At 37.6% G+C, this 25,234-nt stretch overlaps 1 protein-coding gene across 4 annotated transcripts in view; it reads right to left on the bottom strand.

The window, feature by feature from the left end:
• Positions 1 to 8,045: 8,045 nt before the first annotated feature.
• Positions 8,046 to 25,234, bottom strand: part of LOC137282548 (ankyrin repeat domain-containing protein 29-like) — a 55,871-nt gene continuing 38,682 nt past the window's right edge. For 3 of the 4 annotated variants that reach the window (XM_067814313.1, XM_067814312.1, XM_067814311.1), the window contains 6 exons: positions 21,817 to 21,883; positions 20,869 to 21,150; positions 19,732 to 19,876; positions 19,429 to 19,455; positions 12,077 to 12,108; positions 8,046 to 10,002 (listed from right to left, as the gene is read on the bottom strand). In XM_067814313.1, coding sequence (XP_067670414.1) covers positions 9,563 to 10,002; positions 12,077 to 12,108; positions 19,429 to 19,455; positions 19,732 to 19,876; positions 20,869 to 21,150; positions 21,817 to 21,850 — 960 coding nt within the window. In that variant the 5' untranslated portion in view covers positions 21,851 to 21,883 and the 3' untranslated portion in view covers positions 8,046 to 9,562. The remainder of the gene's footprint in view (positions 10,003 to 12,076; positions 12,109 to 19,428; positions 19,456 to 19,731; positions 19,877 to 20,868; positions 21,151 to 21,816; positions 21,884 to 25,234) is intronic. The other variant, XM_067814314.1, reaches the window with a different exon arrangement.

Here is a 25,234-nt window from a genome sequence, read left to right as displayed (position 1 = left end):
AGTAGAATATAAAACTAGTAACTATACCTAAAACAATTTATCTATAGAGGACAATACAATATAAAAATGGGCTATAGATTGCTAACAACTGAAGGTAGATCACCATACTAGGGACCATGGGGACTTACAGTACCTTTGCTATCTGCATGGACCCTAGCTGGATTTACATCATCCCCTCAGACGTCAGCAATTCGGGAAATCTAGCCATTCAGTAAAAACGATTAAAAACATGGAAAGTTTGAATTTACTTTGAATGTTTGTGGACTTACGTACCCTCTCAGGAGGACAATAGTTTTACGGTACTTCAACCCCCTTTGAGGATATAGCCACTAACAAGCACAGTTACCAATTTAAACTTCCAATAATAAAAAATTATCTATTTACAATTCATTTAATAAATCTAATACTTTTAAAAATCCAATAATTAAATGAGAACTGATAGTAGTAAAAAGGTCCTTCATATTGCGTGATTTAAAATAGGTATCCCTTGTGATGGAATATTCCACGCAGTCAAGCAAGACATGCTTGACCGTGATTCTTTCAGCACAAGGGATATAAAATGGAGGATCCTCACCTTTCAAAAGATATGCGTATATCTGGTGGGACCAATACGACATCGTCTCATAATGACCTCTTCAAATCTGGACTGACAGCCCAAGTAGGTGTATCTTATTGATACCTACTTGAGTGTCCCACTTCTTCTGCATCAGCTCACGAACATACATTCTAATGCAAGCTTTGTAATCAGTGTATGGAATAAGAAGTGGCGTCACAGATTTGTTGAGTGCTGCTTTAGCAGCAAGGTCAGCCAGTGTGTTACCAGAAATGCCAACGTGGCTGGGTAACCAACAAAAGACAATGTCGTATTGGCCAGTAGCAAGATTATTATACAATTCAATAATTTCTATTAAAATTGGATGTTTACAAGAAATGTTTTTAATCGTCTGAAGACAAGAAAGAGAGTCTGAATAAATTATATATTGTTTACGTTTAGGGTGTCTTTGAATATATTTAAGAGCTGTTAATATGGCGTTTGCTTCTGCTGTAAAATTAGAGCTATCTGGAATTCTAGAAGATATTGTTCTGGATCCAATGACAGTGGCACAAGCTACTGCACCACCGTCCTTCGAACCATCTGTAAATAAGGGTTTATGATTGCTATATTTAGTTTTTAATTGATTATATTCTTGTTTATATTGTAATTCGTTTCTGATTTTTTAAATGAAGTTAATGTTAGGTCCACTTGTGGTCTTACCAGTTGCCAAGGAGGAGAAGAAAGAAGACGGGAAGGCGATATACTTTCCAGCTCAATGCCGTCAGAAGAAAGAAAGGGTTTAATTCTGTGCCCTAGAGGCGGGACTTTTTGTTATACAAATCCTCATAAAGCGGATTGAAAACACAGTTATGGGCAGGGTTAGATTCATTAGAATCTAATTTAGTAATGTATTGTAAAGACAGTTTCATACGACGTTGTGTAAGAGATCTTTTAACAAGCAGATAGCGAGTCCATCTCTAATACGACGTTTCCTTATTCGAAAAATTTCCTCAGACCATTTCTGTTCATATTCCTTCTCAAACGTTCTCTTACTCAGGGAAACTCGAACAAAACCACCGACTTCAAATTTATACCTTCTTTTATAAATGTGTTTCTTCATTGCTGTCCTTGTCTTAGGTTTGTATTGGTTGTCGTGTTTGATAACGTTGGTGTTAGTTCTTTCGATTTCGGGTGAAAAGGTTTGCAACCATATCTCGACTTCGTTGTTGGGAGTGATATCTGCTGGACTCGCACCTTTCAATCCGTTATGTGGACGATGATTGTAGTTGAAAATGAGATCGGGTAACACATCAACATATCTGTAAGAGTTTTTGAATGTAAAATATCTGAATATTAATGTCCTGAGTGTGCGAATAAATCTTTCCGCATAGTTGGCCTTGACGTCGGAATTATGTGTTACGAAATGTTTTACGTGGAATTTCTTAAATACCGTTTTCATTTGTTTGTTCTGAAATTCTGCTCCCTTGTCAGTTCTAAAAAGGGATGGTGGTTTTCCAATAGAAGCAAGCAGCTTATCGGTGGCATTTGCAATTATTTTAGCTGAATTATCTTTCACGGTGCTAAACCACACATATCTGGAGAAACAATCCATTAGAATAAAGATGTGTTTTATTCCATCACTGTATTCTGATAGATTTGAAACATCACAAAGATCGGCGTCTACTTGTACATTCATTTCACCAACTATAACTCTGTTCCTTTTAAATCGTCTGGATGGAGTTGTTTCTGTAACCATTTAGTCACTTTGTATGGTTTCACGTTGGGATGATTATTTCTCAAACTTTTGGAGAATTTCTGCGATCCTGCTAATGCTCCTGGATTCCTTGGATTAAAGTAAGATCGTTGAAAGACTTCCTCTGATGACATTCCTATAAGTTATAATATCCAATTTCCCTCATGTGTGAAATACGTTTGACTAGTCCGATTATCCACTCCTCCGTTTTCAACCTCGTGTCTCCATAGTCTTGACACTGGTGCTTCAGTGAATACAGGGGAGATACATTCCGTACGAAGGGTGTTTGAGAAATGTATGTTTTCCACAATCGTGTGACTTCGTATTCATCAATTGTTGATAATACTTTCCTGAGTCCTCATCAGTCTTATTTTCCTTTTTGCTTACACACCATCATTTTGTTGCTATATATGCACGAGTTAGTAGCTCTTCAAAACATGTGTTGATAATTGATGAGTCGATTTCGTCTACAACCAGGACATTCATTATGTCCTCTATTTAGACCTCCTGAATGTATAAATGATTGGTAATATACGAACACATAGACGGCTGTGACTTGGTTGATCATCATCAAACTTAACAATGCGTTGACGTCATGGCTCTAAAAGGTGGTCTTCATATTTAATACACTTTAGGTGTGATCATTTCTTGTATATCAGTTTAACAAAGACAAGTTGTTATTAATCAAGAATATATTAGTGCTGTCACATGAAAGACAATGGGCGTTTTGGTAGTTAGTGAATGTGGTATTTTTTCCGTGGGTGAGATAATTATTCTTCAGGTACACTCGTTCTTATCGGTCGCGCGTGACACATGTTTACCTTTTGGGTGTATGTTTATCTGGTCCGTGTACACCCTTAGAGATAGCAACCAGTGGTAGCAGTTTGTGGTCGCGGAGCTTCCTATTGGTTTAACATAGGGCGTTCTTCTGGGAAATAGGCCACAGTATACTACTCTTGTGGGGCATATAACCAGACTATCCCTACACGTATAACTAGACTTAACAACGAATTCCGTATGGAAGTTACCTATGCCATATTTCACAAAAAGGATTATACAGTTGTTGTGAGTGATTATATGAGTGAAAACATATTTCCTGGATAGAGCTGTTCCTGAAATTAAGATCATCAGGGAATCCCATGTCTAAACGACAAAAAGCAATTAGGAGAAAATTAAAACAACAGTACAAGACAACAAAAGTAAAGGTACTTCTCCAAATTGTTGATTCCCAAATTGTCGAAGACAAAAAATAAAAATTTGGACTGAAAGAAAGAAAAAATGGGAAAAGAAAACAAATTCATTAAACAAAATAAACTTTTTAGAAATAAAGAAAAACAATTGACCTCCCTGAGCGACTACTTGAATTACTCAAGTCTTTAATGAGTTGCTGGTCGACTAAACTGGAGATGTACTTGCAAGAGCAGGGGCAGACTTTGGAATCTATTCCAATCAGAAGGGGAATTTTAAAGAAAATCACAGCTAAATGCTCGAAACAAGGTCAAAGCCACCAATACTTTTGCTGTGCCAGTCCTTTCCTATTCCTTTGGGGTAGCTGATTGGACAAAACAAGACATCCAGAGTCTTGACCGCCTGACCAGAAGGATCATGTCTGATAACAGAGCACACCACCCTCGTTCCTCTCTTAATCGTTTATATATGCCAATCAATTCTGGAGGTCGGGGTTTGATTACTGTGGAAGCTCTTCATGACAGAATTTTATTGTGTACTTTTGCACATATTTATTTATCTGATGATCCTCTGGTGATTCACGATGAAAACAAGGAATTTCACAGCTATTTTAAGCGTGCCAAGGTTGTTGGACACAATCTAAAGTTTGAAGTTAATTTGGTTGATGGTGATGTACTGCTGGAAGGTACAGCGATGGGAGTAAACCAAGTGAAGTCCTTTACTAAGTCTGCCCAAAGTCGGTCCTTTGTGGAGAAGCTGTCCGAGAAGCCATCGCATCGTATGTACATGCAGTGTGTGGAACAGAACAGCAATCCAACCGACTCCTTCGCCTGGATGAAGTCGGCTGGTCTCAAATGTGAAACTGAGGTCTTCCCTTTCGCTGTTCAGGACGAGTCACTTCCCACTCGCAATCACCAGAAAGTTATTCTTAAAGAAAATATCAATATGAAATGTCATCTTTGCAATGAATTTACAGAGACTGCCCAACACCTTGTCAGTGGATGCCCTTCCTTGGCACGAACAGCATATCTTAAAAGACATGATGGCATGGCTCACTGATTTTACCATCGTCTTCGCCATGCCTGTGGCTTTGACTCCGAGGTCCATCCAAGGTACGACCCTGAACATGTCCAAGGCGTCCTGGAAAATGATGCTTTCAAACTTCTATGGATTAGGCCAATATACAGTCTGAGACGAATTCCAGCCAACAAACCTGATCTTGTCCTTTTTGATAAAGCCAATGAAATTATTTATATCATTGAATTTTCTGTCCCTTTGACAGCAGTGTGATTGGCAAGATTCAGGAAAAGCATGATAAATATGCGGACCTCGCCTTTGAAATGTCTCGCTTGCACCCCAAGTACGCTGTCGTCAGGCTCCTCATTGTTCTGGGTGCCCTTGGTTTGGTACCTCCTGAACTCTTGGCGCAGATGAGGAGAGTGCCCGTACTCTCCACTGGGAGCACAACCCTTCTGACAATCTGGGTAATGCAGAAGGCTGCAGTGTTGGGGAGCCTCCATATTCTCCGGAAAGTGCTTTTGGGGTTCGACTAGGCAGTTTTTCCCGGGAGAAGTCTGGGCTGCGTGTAGAGGGGGCGAGGGCCCTGAGCTGGTGATGAGCTTTACCAGTCTGACTGGATCACCCGAACCCTCTCTGCTGCATTTCAGTTCTAATCTGTAAACATAATATGATAATAATACACTTGTATAGCGTCTGGTATCCATCTATCTAGTTGCTCACTGGCGTATGTGTAGTTATGTAAGAGTTAATAGAGTGAATGGGAACATGATTAAACAGTGTAAGCAGTTCTGAACAGAAGGGTTTTGATCAGGCTTTTAAAAGCTATCACGGAATTCAGTTTATTAGGGGCTTGTTTCCAGAGCTGCCGATGTACTTCAAGTTTGCTTTTCGTCCAGATTTTTCCGCCCTCCGACAATTTGTTTTCTTTGCCCTGACATCATCACTGTATCACTGAGTATTTGGTCTGACAACGAAAGTTCTATTTTTCGTAGGTGCATGTTTGTCAAGTATGTTGGTAAGGGAAGTTTCAAGTCGTGAGACCTGTGATTCGACATCATCATCAGTGCAGTAATCAATATTAATCATTATGTCCAAAGAGAACTCAGAAACGTCAATGTTTCTGGTTTTCCTATAGGTTACAGATTTAAGGTGGTGGCCACATGACGTGGAGGAATTATAAATTGCCGCACTACGTGTGGCTTATGTGGTGTGTGTAGTTTATGTTATGTGGTGCGTGTAGTATGTGGTAAGCGGTGTGCTTGTTATGTGATTTATGTAGTGTGTGGCGTGTATTATGTGGTGTGCGTGTGGTAAGTGTTATGTGGATTATGCTTTGCGTTGAACCCCATTTCACCTCATCACACACACACGCACACACACCACAACTTCTGCTTTGCGTTAAACCCCATTTTAGCTCACCTTATCAGCAACATTTCTGTAAACATTTAGTGAACAGAGAGTATTTAGCTGTATTCTTGTACAAGTTACCTCCCTTCTATCATACATCCAGCAACATACAACATGTACGCCTGTACATATATGCCTGTCCAAATACGTATTAATGACTTTGTCGTTTTCTTTTTACTGATTCCTTTTGGCAATACAATAAATTGTGATTTTTATTGAGTCACGTCAATGTTTTGGGCGCTAAGGGTGATAAGTTTATTTTGTATTTTTTTAGAATTCGTTGCAACCCTGAATGTGCTTGCAAAATGTTGGTGTGAAGATGCCACAAACGAAGGACAGCGAAGAACTGTTTTTTTTCTCCAATTCTCTTCGAGGTTTTCAAAAATCAGTTCCTGCTTGAACTTGATTAGTTTCTTCTCCATGGCAACAAGGACGTAATTCAAGGTTAACCAACCTAAACGTGACAGGTTACACGAAAGTACACTATGATGTACTTTAATATTTTTCATCTCTTTATGCAACACTGCCGATGTGACGTTAAATATTAACTCACTCACTCACTTCATCTCTTAATTACAGTAGTCACACATAAACAAAGTCATATTGTTGAGACGTGTTCATGAACACATTTAGATGTTGAGCAGCTAGAAATCAGCGTCACCAGACTGAATGATGAGATCTATCCTATCAGCCTTATCTTCAACACTAATTTACATGAGTAACATTAACATTTTAATCACTGAAGGGTTTTGACCTAACATTTGGATATGGTTAGGGCACATTGACACAATTTTAACCAAAACTACACTGTAGAAAAACTGCAGTTTTATCGGTTTTGCATTATTATCGCAACTAAGATACTGTTTGTAACTTTGCCGACACTTGTGAAAGGGAGGAGATAAACATTAACAGGCTGTCAGTTGACTGAGGCTATATGTAAACCCCTGACAAATATTCCAGCATGCCCACTATCACATTTATTTGAGTCAATACCGAAATATGACTCTGTGTCACTCGTTAATTATATGCTTTGAGAATATCGCATATGTGGTACGCAGTGTGGTGTGTGGCATGTGATGTCTGATAAAGTGTGTGTGGTGTATAGTGTGGTGTGTGTCATGTACTGTCTGTTAAGAAATGTGTGTGATATGCAGTGTGCCATGTGCTGTCTGTTAAAAAGTGTGTGTGGTACGTAGTGTGGTGTGTGCCATGTGCTGTCTGTTAAAGTGTGTGCGGTATGCAGTGTGGTGTGTGGCATGTGGCACATCGTGATCCTGTGATTGATGTCACGTTTCATTTAGTGTACGTGGTAAGTCGCGCGCCTTCAGGGAAGCCGAATCGATCTGTACCCCGACATGTATCGTATCACACTGTGTCAACATGTTCAGCTGAATGCAAGGGAAGCAACTCGCACACGAACAGGGCCGATTACGTGTATTATCAAGTCTGTGAGAACGTTGAAATGTTTTTATTTAGAGTATCGTTGACAGTTGTACGGGTTCCTTCCCTAACTTGATAGTTCGGCTTAATGATATTAATGTTTGCGCAGCTCTTTGCAGTTTTTGAATACAAAACGTACAACTGATGGAATCTAATTCTACTTTAAGTAAAATATTTATCTGTGGATTCGTTCGGAACTGTTCATGTTGTCATACAGATGGTAAGCAGGTTGGAAGTGAAGTATACAGACAGAAGGGAGAGTATCGCAACTCAATGTATGCCACAACACTGCCTAGAGCCTTCCTTCTGAAGTGTGGATTTTTCGATTACTGGACGGTGTTTATGTTTTCTAACAAATGAATTATTGTCGACTCTTCACACTGTGATGTCAAACAAGAAAACCGCTTTGCATATTCTATTTCCATACAGAAGATTAGAGCAGATTTGAAGTGTCAAAACCGAGTGAATGCATATATTTACATCCACATGAGGCATACTGAATGTTTTTGTTTGGCGAAAGCCGTGCCTGGCAGTATTCAAAGTGTATGAATATGAATAATATAGACTCGATCGCACTATCCAGTGATATTGTACGGAACGGCCAGCTTAGAGATATAGTGGCTTCAAATTAACCCTGCAACCCAAACAACTTAATCGTCACTAACGAATAAGATGGCTTTTAAAAACAATCCAAAACTCAAATCAGTATAATAGTTTATTCCCATAGGAGGATAAAGGAAAAGGAATGACAGACTGGTGCACAATTCTTCAGTAACAATGACAGATCGATGCCTGCACATCAGTAATGATGCCATAAATGCAAGGGAGCATAATTTAAGTGCCATTGCACAATGAATTGAAACAGAAAAAAAAAATATATTACAATAGCCATTATGCATATAAAATCGTATAATAAAAGCGCCACATTTTGAAACCTGTTAATTAGTTTTGTATACTACTGTTTTGACGAACATGCTATAACCAGGGATAATCTCTATATAGTCTCCGTGCTATGACGGACTGGCGGGTGTAACGAATTGCTGTTTTGTAATTGTTTTGTAACAGACATAGGCAGTATACATTTGAAATGCGTTTGAAATGCACTTGGCGAGATAAACTTTGAGTTTGTTATAGCCGTATTTTACTGTAGTGTAAAATATTTCATTTTAGTCATCAAGTACGAATAAACATCTCCTCGTGAATGCATGACCATGTACACATCATCGCCATGTACACTATGTCGTTTTCTTTGCACGTTATGTTTACGCTTGTGGCAGTGAAGGACAACATAAAAATAGAGCGCGTGACAAAGTAATTGTTTAAGCGACTGAAAATGTTACCTCTTTTAATATTTGCAAACTACACCTGTATACACGCACGCACGCACGCACGCACGCACGCAGACAGACAGACAGACAGACAGACAGACAGACAGACAGACAGACATACAGACATACATACATACATACATACATACATACATACATACGGTATGCCCAAAATTCAACAAGAGCAAAATATGAGAAAAATAAAACACATGGGCCACCTGACACTGGCAAAGTACAACTGTGCACAACTATTGCAAACAGAATGGGCAAATTAAGAGAAAGTGATATTCATTTTCTACACAATTAAGATCACAAAATGTACAAATTCTACTTTTTGTAATTAAAATCTCTGTAAAATTGAGGATGGGATGTATCAACATCGAAATATATGTCCATTTGCCTTGTACATAAAATTGCGCTTAGTTGAGTATTATTAGATTATGCACGTATATGCTTTTTGAGGACTAGTAAATTTTTCTCTGTATAGTTTTGATTTGCTTTTTATGAGTGAATCACGTATGATTGCATGTGAGAGACATCACCATTGTAAATGTGATCATTAAAAGCATTTAGCTTCAGGAAAATATGAAAAGTTTGCAATTAATTTGATAACAAATATTCAAATCATAAATACAATATCAAAACCGAGTTGTCATTTCTGCTTTCAGAAATTATACGTCAGTATGGGTAAACAAGGTATCTAAGCTGTTCTCACACAAAGAGAAACGTTGACGTTATTGTGTGTATTCCCTTTCTTAAACATAATTTGTCTTACAACCATGAGACACAAGAAGGTCATACAGTGGCCAGCCCTGTTATTTTAGCCTTATCTCTTGTGTTAATATCAACAATATTGTGCGAGAGAACATGTTCAACTAATCCAGTTTCAACTCAGAGAAGAGGCTCCGTGGAGAACTGTGTTTCCATTTCATCGTGTACTGGCAGATCAGCTCCATTCCTAACGAGTAAGTCAACCACATCTTTGTAACCCTTCCTTTCTGCAATCATTACTGCTGTGCTACCGTCTCTGTCTTTACTGTTGATATCGACTGACTCCTCTAAGAGAATATTCTGAACAATATCCTTATGTCCACCATGACAAGCACTGTGAAGTATGTTGTTTCCGCTCTTGTCTGTCAGTGATAAGCTGGCTCCATTACTCACAAGAACATCAAATACTTCATTTTGTTTCTGACGTGCTGCCCACATAACCGGTGTTCTCCCATATACGTCCACACAGTTTATATCCACCTGTCCCTCTGACAAGATGCTGTTCACACGAGATACGTCTCCACAACAACTTGCCTTGTAAAGATCAGTACATTTGTCAGCTGCAAGAACATGTTTCAGTATATATCTGATCACCAGAAACCACGACCTATTTGAATAATTTAATTATCTCAGGCTCAAACCTCTAAACACCTAAGCCGTTGACTACTTGAGAAATATTTGCCTTCATAACAAACTCAGACACCCTAAACACATGTCCTTGTAACTAACGAAGGGTTAAGACAGGAAGAAAAATGAAAACATTTTAAAGAATGAAACCTGTCACGACGTGCAGTGAAAATACTAGGGTATGACAGATGTGGGTATAAATCTAGCATGGAAAAGTAATATATTCTAGTAATTAAAGCACACAATACAATGCAATATAAAACACGAGCTATAGATCGTCACCAACTGAAGGTAGATCACCATTCTAGAGACCACGGGATCTTACAATACCTTTGCTACCTGCATGGGCCCTAATTGGATAAACATCATCCCTTCAGCCGCTGGAGAGTGTACGAAATGCTAGCCAAAATTATAATAACATGAATAGTACGATTCAAAACCTGGTAGACTTGAATTTACACCGAATGTTTGGGAACTTACGCGTCTTAATAGTATTGGAGTGAGTGAGTTAAAACTTTACATCGCATCGGCAATATTACACTCATATGGCGATGAAAACAAAGGAATCAATTTCCTTATCTGTCAACAGAGGACAGTAAAACAACTAGACTGTCATTATATAAACTAGTAATGAATTCTAAAATACTGCAACTGTAGAGGATAATGCAACATAAAAACATACTAACTAACAGTATTAGAAATCACATCATCATCGTTGAAATGTCATTATTAAATTCGTTACCGTCCAATACATTCTATTAGAAATGGCACACATGGAAATCCTCCTGCCACTTAATGTCAATGATTTGCACGGGCACCTGCAAGTCCCTCTATCCACATTGATGCCTTTTCAGTGCCTTTCATTGTTCAGATACCTGTTTGAAATCGCAGCTTAGGTGAGACGATTTTGACATTTTGCCTAAAGGGGTTAGTCACTAGGAATGGCCTTGGCGCATTGGTTCTGCACTACAATTAACACTAGTGATATTTGCATTGTATGTTTGTGGGTTTTATCAAATTATAGTCGACGATAGTTGCAAGTTGGCAAGCGCAATTAAACTTGTCCATTGTACTTTAAGAACTGGCATACAGGACCTTGGGCCCATTTGACAACCAAGCTTGTTATTGGTCTTCACCAACTCACTTGTAAGCAACACCAGCTGACTTGACTATTGCATGGATCGTATCCCCAAATCGTACTTAGATGTTCACAATGAAGCAGGAAATGATAGAATCAAAAATAAGTTGTTCAATCCGACAATATAGTTCCATGAACCGGGAAAAAGCGAACGAAAATGAACATTGAACCGTCACCACAAGTTTGTTAATTTTATATATGCAAGACACCAACTCATAAAAACGCATTTTGACCACATATGATAATATCAGCATACCAGGTATACTGACATTATCATAGTTATGTGGTCAAAATGCGGTTTTTTATGTGTTGGTTTCATGCAAGATCGTCCCTGACCGTATGTGGTAGGGTAGTATTTATCACTTTCTCAACTAATTATAGTTTTGTAAAAGAAACTGAGTAGATGTATGTGTTTTATGAGAAAAGGATGTTTATGATTTTTTAGAATTTGTACGATACTAGAGTTTGTTTGCGGTTCTACTGCTGTGCCAAGTGATTATACCCCAGAAAGGAAACATAAGACCACGTCATTCAGAGTACATTGTATATATATTCCTACCACGCTGTTATTCGTAGATTATGTAATCCTTTAATCCGTAGCTAAATTTGTCACTATCACTTACATACGAATGGATACTCTAAATCCAACTGGGGTCAATACAGGTAGCAAAGGCACTGCGAACTGATTCTTGCATTGTATGGTTCTGTGTAGAAATGTAGTTTAATGCCCGCTTTTGGCGTACTGCGATTGCCTATTTTGTTTACTATCCTTTGTCGACATGTATTCATATCGTCGAAGGTATACAACTCTTAGTGTCACGACATGGCTGAAATACTCTTGATGTGACTTTAGATTTTAAACCACTCACCATAATCCAAACGTCTGCGATATCTGGTACGCCTGAAAAAAATACAAAGTGGCACATGAACATGGTGTCATACATTTCATCAAAAGTATTAGACATGATAAAAGATTATCATGATTAAATCTTTTTATAGAATATTGTTGAGACTACACTGCCAATATAGTGACAAAATACTGTAAAGCAACTGCGGCGCCTGTCACATGTAAACTGACCATAAACAAAACAAGGCTGTCTCTTTTCCCATTCCCGTTCCCGTTGTCGACAGCACATCGTATTTCAGTCTCAAACCTATACCTTATACAAAGCTACACCTTATTTGTCATATACGTACCACAGCAAAAATAACTTGGTTTCCATTCTTGCGGAAACCTGATGGATACTGGGTAATGTAGGTTTCCGCTAGGTTTCAGTTTCAGGAAACGCGCAATGAGAGTTTCCGCATAGTTTCCACAACTGAAACTAACAAATCTTGGTTTCCGACATGTTTCCGTCAACTGAAACTGTAGTTGGAAGTTTCCATTTAGTTTCAGTTTACTGAAACTTTTATAGCTGGAGTGAGTAAGTTTCTGGTCTTGCGGAAACCTTGTGGATCTTGGGTAATGTAGGTTTCCGCTAGGTTTCTGTACAAGGAAGATGACAATGAGAGTTCGCTTAGTTTAGAAAACTGAAATATGTTGTATTATCTGTTATATTTATTACATTTATTTGAACAAAAAACAAACTCTGGAAATGTTATGATTCAACTGTTTCATTTCTTAGAAAAGCTCAGTAATAGAACAGTAACAGAATTCTCTCCACACAAGCATTGCTCAGGAGGTAGGCACACTGAATGAAGACGAGCTAGCCACTACACAAAGTGCTTTGTTCTTCTGTAGATGTTTGTTGGTGTATGCGAGTCCTGGTTAATATCTGGCGAAACATCTGAATCCGAATCAATCAGGCTCTCACATTGTGGTGGTAATAGCTCGCAAACCTTGAATGTGCTGCTAATATCTCGGTCACTGTCAGTATCTGGAAAGGAAAAGGACATTCAGTTTGAATCATCAATTCAACTGAGAGACAATTCACTGAAGAAAAAAGCTTGTAAAATCTAACATTTCCAATGAATGAGACACAGCAATATATATGATAATGCAGATAATATGTATTACAAATATTAAATACGTATTACCATTTGCTCACTTTCAGTTATTACAGTTACATGTATGATACATACATTAAATATCTTAAACATGGATAGCAAAGTGACAGTGCAAACTCGTTTTTAGTGAAATCTAAAAATTCTTTGATGACTAACCTGATGAAACATTTGTCATTCACCCGAAAAATCTTTACAAACTAAGAAACATCTTGTCGTTACGGAGATGGAGATAACGTGTTTTTCTTGAAACAAACGTTTGGCAGTGAGGACAGAAAAACCGTATTTCTCCTGGAATTTAAAATATATGTATATTTTGAATCCATGTACAGTTACACTTTGAGTGAGGTCAAAAAGGTTTATTGTATGTATCTACATAGTGTCTGCTTCATTATAAAGCTATATGAATAATATTATTATAAAAGAGATTCCCTTACCGGGCATATAACAGATAATATAGCGTGAATTATAAATACCAATGAAGGCGTCTTGTCATTCTCCGAGTTTGTTGGTCCACAATCCATATCTGTAAATCAAATAACTGACACAATCATTCTTTCAGAAATATGAAACTTGAGATGTGATGATAACGTCAATGCATTGTAGGACTAACACATGCAATATGTACTGATGGACAAGGTTTTAATGGTTATAAAACAAGTATCAAATCATCAAACTGATTAACTGGTACAACTGGATACACAGAACTGACACAGAACATAAGATACTAGATAATTTGATAAACTAATGAATGTATGATGTGACTTTGTTGAAATATTTCTGGAGTACAGATTGTATGAATAGATATAACGAAGGCATATATACAGAATATCTCTGGGTACCCATGTTAAAACAAATATTGTAGAAACCAACCATATTTCAGAATCTTATTTCTTGTGATTTTAGACTGTCTTTCTTGACAATTACTTGTCGCAATGTCCGCAAGGAATTGTGTCCCTGCAGCAGAAAGTGCCACGAATAGTCTACAGAAATTATGAATACTTGCATGTACAAATCATAGCCAAAGGGTCAGTGGGATTGTGCTTCATTCTTCATTCACATTGACAAATGAATTAAGGTTTGAAAGAAATTGTGACACATCACCAAATTACATCAGTAATAGTGATAAAAGTATTCATCAAGTTAACTTAAAGGGTAGATAGGGATAGTAGATCTGGGTGTATAACTGAAAAGAACAAACAATGTTAATATTTCTAATCCCCGTGCATGTTTTGAGCACTGTGCGTAAATTACTTACATGGTACGTGGGGTGTCCATCCAGCAGAAATATATCCGGATACTACCTTCTCCTGACAGGATTTTAGAAAATAACTTATTTGCCACAATAAAGTTTCACATGAGTGCTAAATCAGTAGGACTCATGACGCTCGGGCCAGTTAAAGTAAGGTGAGCATGTTTTCAAAATTAATCACTGTTAATAATCGCAAGGCCTACATATTGATGCTTGACACTGAGAAAAAACAATCACTGACGCTAATGCGATGAAAAGACCGCTAAAACTATAACTGCCCACTGTTGTCACTTTGAGTACTTACATTCAATCCGCTGAATTCCACTTTTCACACTCCCCTTTGATGTCGGCAATGTAAACAAATAAACGAATGGCGACAGGATCACGTCCACGCGAGACTATCTAGTTGTTACAAAAACAACTCACAACAGGGTGTACCTTCCTCTTTTGTTGTACAACGCGGAAATCTAATGTCAAATGGTCATATTAGATTTATTGTAAAAAAAAACAATGACAAAATTGTGTATTTCCCGTGAGTGTTAGCGAGACGCCATCTTGTTTGGCGGGTAGGAACAAATTTGTTTTCCTAGCAATTATTTTCAAAACTCTAAGCATAAGATGGCACTTTCCCCAAAAGCACTCGACGAAAGTATTCGCGAATTGGAGAAGAAAACAGAGAACGGATGCGAGAACTCGGAGTACCTCGGATGTGTCAGGTAAGACCAAGGGGTTTTTTTATTGTCAAATAACATTTAAAGAATTACTGCGTCAATGACAGAAATCCGGATAGATTATAAAGTTTATCCCGCGACGCGAATGTATATTTTCGCTCGTATTATTTTTAAATGTTATCGTAAAATCTAAGTAAAATAGGCCTGAAAAATAAGTTTGTTTATATTCCATTTCAATAGATCGACATGGTATAGAATACACCAAGCTTGTATTTGTAACTAACTCTCTTAGTACTAACCACAAGTATTGATTTAAGTTTAAAGGGGCAGACTTTTGATTTCAGTGCTCCTGTTAATAGTTTGCAAATTTTAGCTTTGCAACTCGGGTAACACTTGTACAAAAGGTGGGGGGGGGGGGGGAGATGAATTACGATCTGCATCACAAAGATCCGCCACATGTAGTGGTTCACTCATGAGTTTACTGCGTTTTGCAAGATATATTTCACCAATTCAGATATATTTTAAAGAATGATAAAAATGATGGGCTTTTACAATGGCAACATTTCGGTGTAATTTATTAAATGCAATCCTGGATCATTAGTGAAATGAAATTGTTTACCCCCAAATTCGCTCAGAGGGGTCAGATGTGTTTCTGAACTATTTGAGGCAAACACTAAATTCATATAAGAAACTGTTAGCTTTGCGTATGATACATTTGAAATTTCATTTATTTTGTCAGTAATTTAATACATATATGTTGAGCATAATCATATATATATATATATACCTGTTATATTTAACGTATTTGATTTAATCTTTTAGGCTGTTGTGAAAAAAGATCTTGACACGACTGCTCCTGGAGGATCACCCTTGCCTATCGAAGGTATGTGCTTATGTTACTAGGTAACACAGACCTAATTTCATTTTGAATATTTGATCAATTCACTTCCGTACGTTTTCTCAAAATGAAAAATACGCGAAAGTAACATTTGCAAATGGATTTGAATAGCCGGTAAACTACATCAGTTTAACATTACACCTGTGTGAAATTGCCATCAAACTGACCCCTTGGTTTTACAATGCTTAATTGCTGCAAGGTTGGTTATGTCATGTGATATAACTAAACTTCTTTTATCACGATCTTTATGTCAGTTGTTCACTTACCGGTTGCATAACTTTGGCAAACAGAATGTACATAGAATTTGCACGAAATAACACAAAGGATGGTTAGCCATTTCGGAAGTCATTTTAAATCATTTAACTACAAAATGGTAAACTTTCAGATTCAGAACAATATATGTATTCAAAGTGATAAATCTGTAGTTTACTTGGGTGTATAATTTTCACTGACGATCTTTAATTTTAATTAGACATTGTGTTGAATGCATGATTGAATGAAGTGCAAGGAAAATGACATTTGTTTTTATTTCAGTAAAGCCGATGACGAGGACTCTATGAATATAGTAGTTAAAAAACAAGTGACTATATCATGACCATGGATGGTCAATAGGATCTTGTGAAGGTAATTTTTACTCACCTGCCTGTCACTGTAAATAGGCAGTAACCAAGCCAGCATGGATTATATAAAAACCTTTGCAGATTAACTAGAATGTGTGAAACATACTGTATAGTACTTTAAACATTTATTTTCAGATGCGCTTTGTAGAGTGTGGCGGAACAGGTGGGATGATCTCAGGAGACAAGAAACTGGAAAGAAAGTGTCACACAGAACAGCAGCAAAAAAAAGAAGAACAAAAAGAATGAAATCCGTAAGTATAACATGTAGCAATTCTTCTCATTACAATGTCTGATGACAGATTCTAAGTTCCGGAAATATACATTTAAAATGTTTATGGATTATTGTTTTTTACATTCTTAAGATATGTAACACATGATTCAGATCATAATTTCATAAATCGTAACATAAGAATCAAGTCAGTTAATGATGATATATAAACATGTTACTACACTTCAGTGGCTACATGTCACTTCAGAGCAACAGATTGTGTGTCCATAAGAAAATGGGATATGTCATTAAATGTGATGAACTGCTGAACTTGTGCTGGGGTGATTAATCAAGTAAGTAATTTTTCACGAAAGTTCCTTTTTAATTATTTGCAATCCATCTTGGCATTATGGTTTATCTGTTGATTTATTTTTGTTTAATTTTCAGAAAATTGCACTGCGCATGAAAAGCCTGAAAACTTATTCACTGGCCAGATCGACAAACGGAAAGGGTTTCAACTATACTCACCTTGGAAATGACTTCACCAGTTGTGAGTGATGAAGAAGATGCCAATTTATTGCTCTCTTACCCCTTTACCTGGGAATCTTAACCCAAGACGTCTGCACTGGACTCAGCCACAATTTTCAACGCCACCACCAAAGCTAAGGCCAAAATGAAGACCAGGATGCGGCATCCAACCACAATGACAGAGATATCCGCTGAAGGATGCCCAAGTGGGCTAGTAAATAGCTAATCGATCACATGAACGTAATTTTATCTATGATCAATTAAATTTGACTTATTCTCAGTGTAAAACTTTAATAGTTTTGATATTTTGATTGTATTTCAGTTAATACAATTTTATTCAATCTTAATTTTTATCTATTTTCAAAGAGACCTTTTTTTACTTTAAATACATTTTTTGTACTTTCAATGTAACCTAAGTTCTTTATTGCATTTTATTTCATTGTTGTATTGTATTGCATGCTGTGTGTTATTATATGTTTAGTATTGACTGACTGGGGTGTGTTTTTCTGTGTCAGCGTGAGGAGGTGCAGGAGGAGTCAAGGGATGCAACTGTTGTAGCATGTTTTTAGAAATATTTTTGTCATAATATATAAATGTTGATCTGTTATTTAGTGCTATATCTTTTTATTATTTATTAGATATATGTTTGATCCATATTTGTCTGAAAATAAAACGGTGAATCTTATTGTATCTTTTGTTTTTCTTTATGTATACGTGATGATTGTACACAAACTCCTTATATTGTCTTTGCCAACCAGGAGTTACAAGAATGTTATATGCAATGACACACATTGAATAACTCCTGTGAACCCGAGTAAATGAAATGCTGTGGCAAGTTTTCTGGCAACAGAAACTCTGTGGAAACTATGTAGGTCAGTTTGTAACTGAAACTCTGCGGAAACCTGATGGAGTCTTGGTAACTGAAACTCTGTGGAAACCTGATGGAGTCTTGGTGACTGAAACCCTGCGGAAACCTGATGGATCTCTAAGTTAACTGAAACTCAACGGAAACTTGTTGGAGCATGGGTAACGGATACCGTGCGGAAACCCTTAGAAAGTGGGTAATTGAAAGTTTCCGTCATTGCGGAAACTCAGTGTAAAGGAACGGAAACTCACTGGATTCTTGGTGGAAACTTAAGTTTCAGTCCACTTTCCATCAGGTTTCCGCACTGCGGAAACCAGGTTATTTTTGCTGTACATCATTCACATGATGCTCAGTTACTGAATTTAAAACAGGTATAATTAGTGGTAACGCCTTTGGCATTTCTTGTGTCTGGATCGATCAAAGGATTAACCGATAACACGCTGATTGATTAATTACTTTTATGCGGATTTAAATGGTGATGTACATTTACTAATCTATTCTGAATACACTCTGTCGTGTCTGTGTCTATGTTAAAACTACACCCTTCTTTCATAGGATTAACCGCCAATACATTGACGATTGCTCATTACCGGCTAACTAAATTACTTTTTAAAAGAATGACGCACATTATGCAATTAGTTGCCAGGTCTGGTACTATCTTGGGTAACCAATAAAACTATACAGCACTGTGAAAACCTGACACGCTACATCACGTTTTCGTATATTAGACTGTTAAAGGACACATCACTTGGGAAATCTGCAGATGGATTATATATCACTAGTTTTTGTGGATATTGATGGATACATTCCTCGAACAAGGTAATAGCCTTGACAAGGTGGATGAGCCACAATAAACCACCAAACCAGATCACACATGCATTCGGTGACTTCTGACTACCATCATGAGTTGCGGGGAACTCTCAAGGAAGTATACTGAGTAAGTACATAGATAGTATGCTACCGACGCTTAAATTTTATGTAAGACAGGCTTGGTTTGTTCACAGCCAGTTTCCATTACCACTGGGACAGGTCATGCTGGCCGTTACTTAAAAAACATTCCATATCGAGAATGGTCATAAATAGAAACTTTTCATACAGCCGGAATCGTACAACAGATTCTCTTTTTAATGATAGGAAAACAAAGCTGTATATGTAAAATGTGTTGGCTTCTTTACCTGCATTTCCAAAGACGGCGTGCGACTCTGAAGAGAATAATTTAAATATGAAACTACCTGGATGAAACTAGTTACAGAGACTTATAGAAATACAAAGAGCCTTCTCGGATATACATTCCACATGATGTAGACGGTAAAATCGCCATGTAAATTACATAAATAAATCAGTGAAGATCAGCGTAAGGGTAAACATGCCCTACCCTAAACATCCTGACGTTATCGCCCTGCAATTCATAGCAAATAATAGTGACAGCACATTTATTAGAACCTGAAAATGAAAATTCGAATCGAATAGGAACTTACTCAACCACGACGAGAATGACGGTGAGGATGACGGCGACGGTGACGTTGACGACGATGACGGGGGCGGTGGTATATGGCTTGTATGATTGTGTCCCTTCTGGTGGATCTTTTGTTGGTGTTTCCGTTGCTCTCTCTACATTTGGTACTGAATTCGATAACAGTTCTGCATGTTAAATGCTCTCCAAACAAATTCTAGTTTGAGGAAGTTAATAGACTGTGACGCCGATTTGAACAGATAATTGTATGAAAACATATGAGGAATAGCAGTCGCTGCTTGGTTTGCTAAACACCACACGAAGAAACATTACAGCTAAATGGCGGCAGTGTGCACAAAATAAGATCGAGTTTGGATCAGATAATCCAGATAATCATGAATATTGATCAAGTGTGATGCAATGTGCGTCAACGAGATTGACCACCCGATCCCGTTAGTCGAGACTGCTAGAAGTGATGCAATTCCCAACTGATGTTTTACACGTTGGTGAAACAATGGCTATGATGCTGACACACTTGATTCCTCCGTGTTCCCCTGGATCTTGAATTGTTCATTGGAATATCAACATGATTATATTATATGTTTTACAGAATTATGCATGGCATAAATGAAAAGGCATATTACGTGAAAAGTGCAAGTATGTTGGAATGTTGGGATATTTGTACAATGTGACTTTGTCAGATATATAGTAGCATCTCTGTGTCCTCCAGAAATTACAGATGGCATCTTTGGCTCCTATGATATGAAGTGTTTTACCATAGATATGACACACAGAAACACGGCTAAAAACAGTCGCAATCATAACAACTAACATTGCACGGGATAATACATTGCAGCAACAGCCCGGCACATTTTCCCATATGCAGCAACATGTTGGTGTCGTCTGCTGCGAATACTGCTCTGCGCATGTTACAGCCGATCTAAGGGCCTTATGGGTAATTCCCGGGCAGAAGCGAGTAAGCGTGTATACAGATGTGAAGACAGATAAAGGCGTACGTGAATGAATACAGTGTTGGTTATCACAGAGACGTATTAACAGATCGTGGTAAATATGTTTAATAGTTCCTAGTGTGATAACCTAGAGTGTTTCCGATTTCTGTTTTGTCAGTGAAAGCACGATTACATAAACTTTGTTATTTTACCTATGTATTCTTCACACAGATCTCCTCTGTAGTTTTCAGTGCAGCCTTTGGTGCACTGTCCAGTTTGTTGAAAACAAACACGATCCACGCAATTCTTGCTACAAGGAAAACCACAATGGCTGCCCCAACGTCCAGAGACACAACCGGCTGAGCAGTCTCCAGTGTCTTTATCACAATATCTTTGTTTGTTGACATGGGCGCGACAGTTGACATCGCAATGCTTGTCACAAAGCTCTCCATACAACCCCGGGGCACAAGGGGTTACGCAAAATATTCCTGGTACTGCAACACATGAATTATTCACTTTGAAATCAACAGTCACAAATAATAAATCCAAGATTAACCAGTCTTGCCCATTTGCGCAATGCTCGCTTGGAACACATGGAAACATCTGACTGGATCAATTGAAATCAGCTATAACATCAGACATTTCCCCATAACTTTAGCACTTGTTACCAGCAGACCAGCCACAGTAATGTACGTGTTACATATTTTAAACACAAACGTATGTCAAGCCACTGAGACTGGCTAAGCAGAATAATAGTAGAGTTAGCAACAACTGCACTTGGATACCGATTATGACTCTGTCTGTAATTCCAAGCATAAATGTAAAACATTCTTCTAAGGTGAACGAGTGAGCTAAGCTTTCAAGTCACATCGGCAACATTTCAGTGATATCGTGACTAAAACGTGTTATAGATTTATAATGATTAAAAATACCTTTTAAACACCTGTCAGTGAAAAACTGTAATAGAAGAAGAGTATCACATATATATTGTAAACTAGTAATTAAGGACACAATATGAAAACATGCTATAGATCATCTGCTACGGATTTTCTTCCATCTTTCTTTCTTTATTTTTATTATTCTTTGATATTACATATGGCGTGTTCACATCTTTTCAATATGTTTCCATCGTCGACCGGCGAAAACAACGACATACTCACCGAATACAACGAAGTATAGGTAGACGGTGGTCATTTCTGTTGTGTTGGTTTATCTTTGCTCTCTTCTCTGGAAAAGATAAAACACACTTGCGGCTGCACGTATGGTCTCACATACAACATACAACTCACAACAGAACTCAGAAATGACGTATATATCCACATGGAGAATTATGTTTGGAAAAGGACATTACTGTACGTATTCAATTTTTCATATATGTACATTTATGTCATCTTTTCGTGATTTTATCCTTTTGAATTATTGTATTCGCATGATTTAATGCCCAATGGTGACCAAATAGTTGACAACAAAATGTAAAAAAGTAACCATGGGGTCTATACAACTCTATGTGTCTACACTTTTGATGGGTGTATTTGGAATGTTTATTATGTATTTAAGAGCTGTTAACATGGCGTTTGCAACGGCTGTGGCGGATGATTCTGCGTGGAAATAGAGCCGGTAATCGAGAATATATTGTTCTGATCCAATGACAATGGCACAAGCAGCGGCACCACCATCCATGGATCCATCCACATATATAGTAATATATGTATTTTTAATTGATCAAATTGTTTGTACTATAACTAATTGGATTTCGAACTTCTTACATGAGCTCAATGTTAGTTCTCCTTACTGTCTTACCAACTACGAAGGCGGAGGAAAAGAAAACAGGCGGAAAGGAGATATACTTTCTAGTTCAATATTAGCAGTAAAAAGGACTGGTTTGATTCTTATTCCAAGAGGAAGAATAAGAGAAGTGAACGTTTTCAGTCACGACAATTTCAAACAACTTTTTGATTCAAACTGTTTTAATTATCAAAACGTCGGTAAATATGATGAGACACCTATCATGGAGAAGCTACTAAAGCAGAAATGCTGACAGGAGAAGAAGTGCCGATTCCAGTATAAAGACACCCACTTATGACAACCCGTGATAATGATAAAATCATGGGACCCATTCACGAAGTAACCGTACTGCTTACCTGAAGTAGACATTTTCTTGTCCTGTTTAACTTTATGTCTGTATGTCACGATGCTAGTTAAATTCCACACATGACTTTTTTCAGCCAGTGCCGAAACGTTAGAAGGTGAATGGGGTCACACAAAGCTCGATATCAAACTGAGCTATGAGCATTTGTCAAACATATAACAACGCGAACCCAGTATTTCGCATGGCGGAAACATCTGTGTAATCTTGTTTTAGTACTGCTAATGTGCACATATAAAATAATCCATAATGATTCATACGTTTCTAAGGCATGAAAACATTTGAACATGTTAAACAAAACTAAAACAAATTCCTCAAATTAGAAAATATCCACACTGCCAATCTTAGTAACTTTCAGCACCTATTACAAATGGAAACAAATGAGGTGTGGCAAATGCTCAGGAGTTCATTATTTTTTTAAGTATACAGTGGGCATGGTTGTACCATATCTTACAGTACTCTTAGGTGTCATGTTTAGAAATGGTTGCTTTCCAGAATCATGATCAGTCATTGCTCCTTTAAGTAGGAATAGTGCATGTACACTCCATGTATTTCCCTATTTATTTGGTAAACTTTATGTATATATACTAAAGAGGACGTTAAGTTAGTATTTTTGTGAAACATATGTTAAAACTGCAGAGTCACAGGTTGATTTCCGTCTTGATTACTCAAAGGTCACATGCAACCAAAAAAAACAAACATAATTAAAACACAATTACAACTTATTTGTGACATATAATATACATTGCTGCTGGTAAAAAACAAATAAATAAACAAATAAACAAAATTATAAGGGTACAATTGCGATTCAAAAGTGCAGTATGTTGTACTTGGTCTTACTTCCCTCGAAACGAAGCCCTCGGGAGACAGAACCCAGTCATATAGCGGGTGGATGTGCACTGAAGTGTAACGAGGTTCATTTGCTGTTACGCTGAGGGCTCACTGTGTGTACAGAAAGATGACCTGTTTGATGGGAATTTTAGAACTATGGCGAGTCACATGAAAGTAAGATTCTTTATGGATAACAAGTTCTTTTATTGTACTTGATGCGTCGTTTCAGTATGGATTCATATACCGTTGTCAAACAAAATCATATACACTAGAAGAAGTTGTTTTCCATAAAGAATGTATAGAGACGTTTTGTAAACGCATGTTCTCTGAATTTGCGTTCGATCCAATCAAAAATCATCTCAGTAGAGATGGCGAACTACTGCGTGGCTGGAAACTGTCATTCGTCCAAGTTAAAAACAGGACTTGAAACTGGCAAAAGTTTGCACCAGTTTCCGTCAGATCGAGTCATCCGAGAAAAATGTTTGTTTGCAACCCACAGACATAAAAACATGTCATGTGTACAAGTATCACCTGCCTAATTACATAATGTGGAAGATACAGGACTCGGGTGCACGAGTCATAAATCAATTTATTGTGTTTTTGGCGTATAGCCTGATAGGTGTTAAGTTCAAATTGCATGTGGTCAGTGATTGAAGCTGTGTATTGCGTATTTTCCGACAGACAGGCAGACATACAAGAGTCAATAAATCAGACATTGAGCTTTCTCTGCGACAGATAATGCTCATCACAATCAACAAGTCTTTTACGTAACGAGTAGATTATTTACTTGTTTGTGTACACAAGCAGGATTAGACTACTGCCCACGACCTCATACTCCGGACACGCATACTGTCTCAAGCTCTGCGAACCTATTCACTGCGCATGCGTTATTGGCGCAGCGCAGCACAGCGGTTGAAACCAGTTTTTCCCCTGCGTATAGACGTAGCAGCTAGATGGACCAAGCTAGTGTGTAACTTCATCACCCCCGACAATGCGGAACAGCCATCGTAACAGGTAACTGGCAATAGGACTTACTAAGAACTAAACCCCAGTCACGACAATATCAAGCTGAAAAAAGCGTTTTAAACCATGAGACTGCAATTGAGGTACGTGTGCACAGTAGTGTAAACTACACTAAAAAAACTAGGATTCCAAGCTGAAACACGTTTGTTTAAACCTGTCGATAACAGATATTTAAAAGATGTTGATCATGACAAAACAGCATACCAACTCAAACCAATGTTTATTTAAATTTAGAAAGGAAAGGAAACTACAAGGCCTCAAAAAAAAGCTGATTTCAAGCAGTTAACGCCATTGTTACGTTGGTGTTGTTGAGTCTGTGGGGATTATGCAAAGTTATAATATTACACAACTACATGTACTTCACGAACATTTGTAATCATTTTAGATGAAAACAATACGGAAAATCAATTACACTTCCACAAACAATGAACACAATATAACAATTTAAACAAACAAAAATGTTAAATCTATACACACTGTAATTTCATGTACACGAGACTTCCAATTTCTCATACCATGCTTAATAATTTGGTCCACATAACCATAAACAGGTGAACACTCAGCATCTCATGATATTC

This window comes from Haliotis asinina, chromosome 4 (genome assembly GCF_037392515.1).
Source record: "Haliotis asinina isolate JCU_RB_2024 chromosome 4, JCU_Hal_asi_v2, whole genome shotgun sequence".
NCBI lineage: Eukaryota > Metazoa > Mollusca > Gastropoda > Lepetellida > Haliotidae > Haliotis > Haliotis asinina.
Note: the sequence above shows the minus strand (reverse complement) of the source record. Positions and strands in the feature narration are given on the sequence as shown.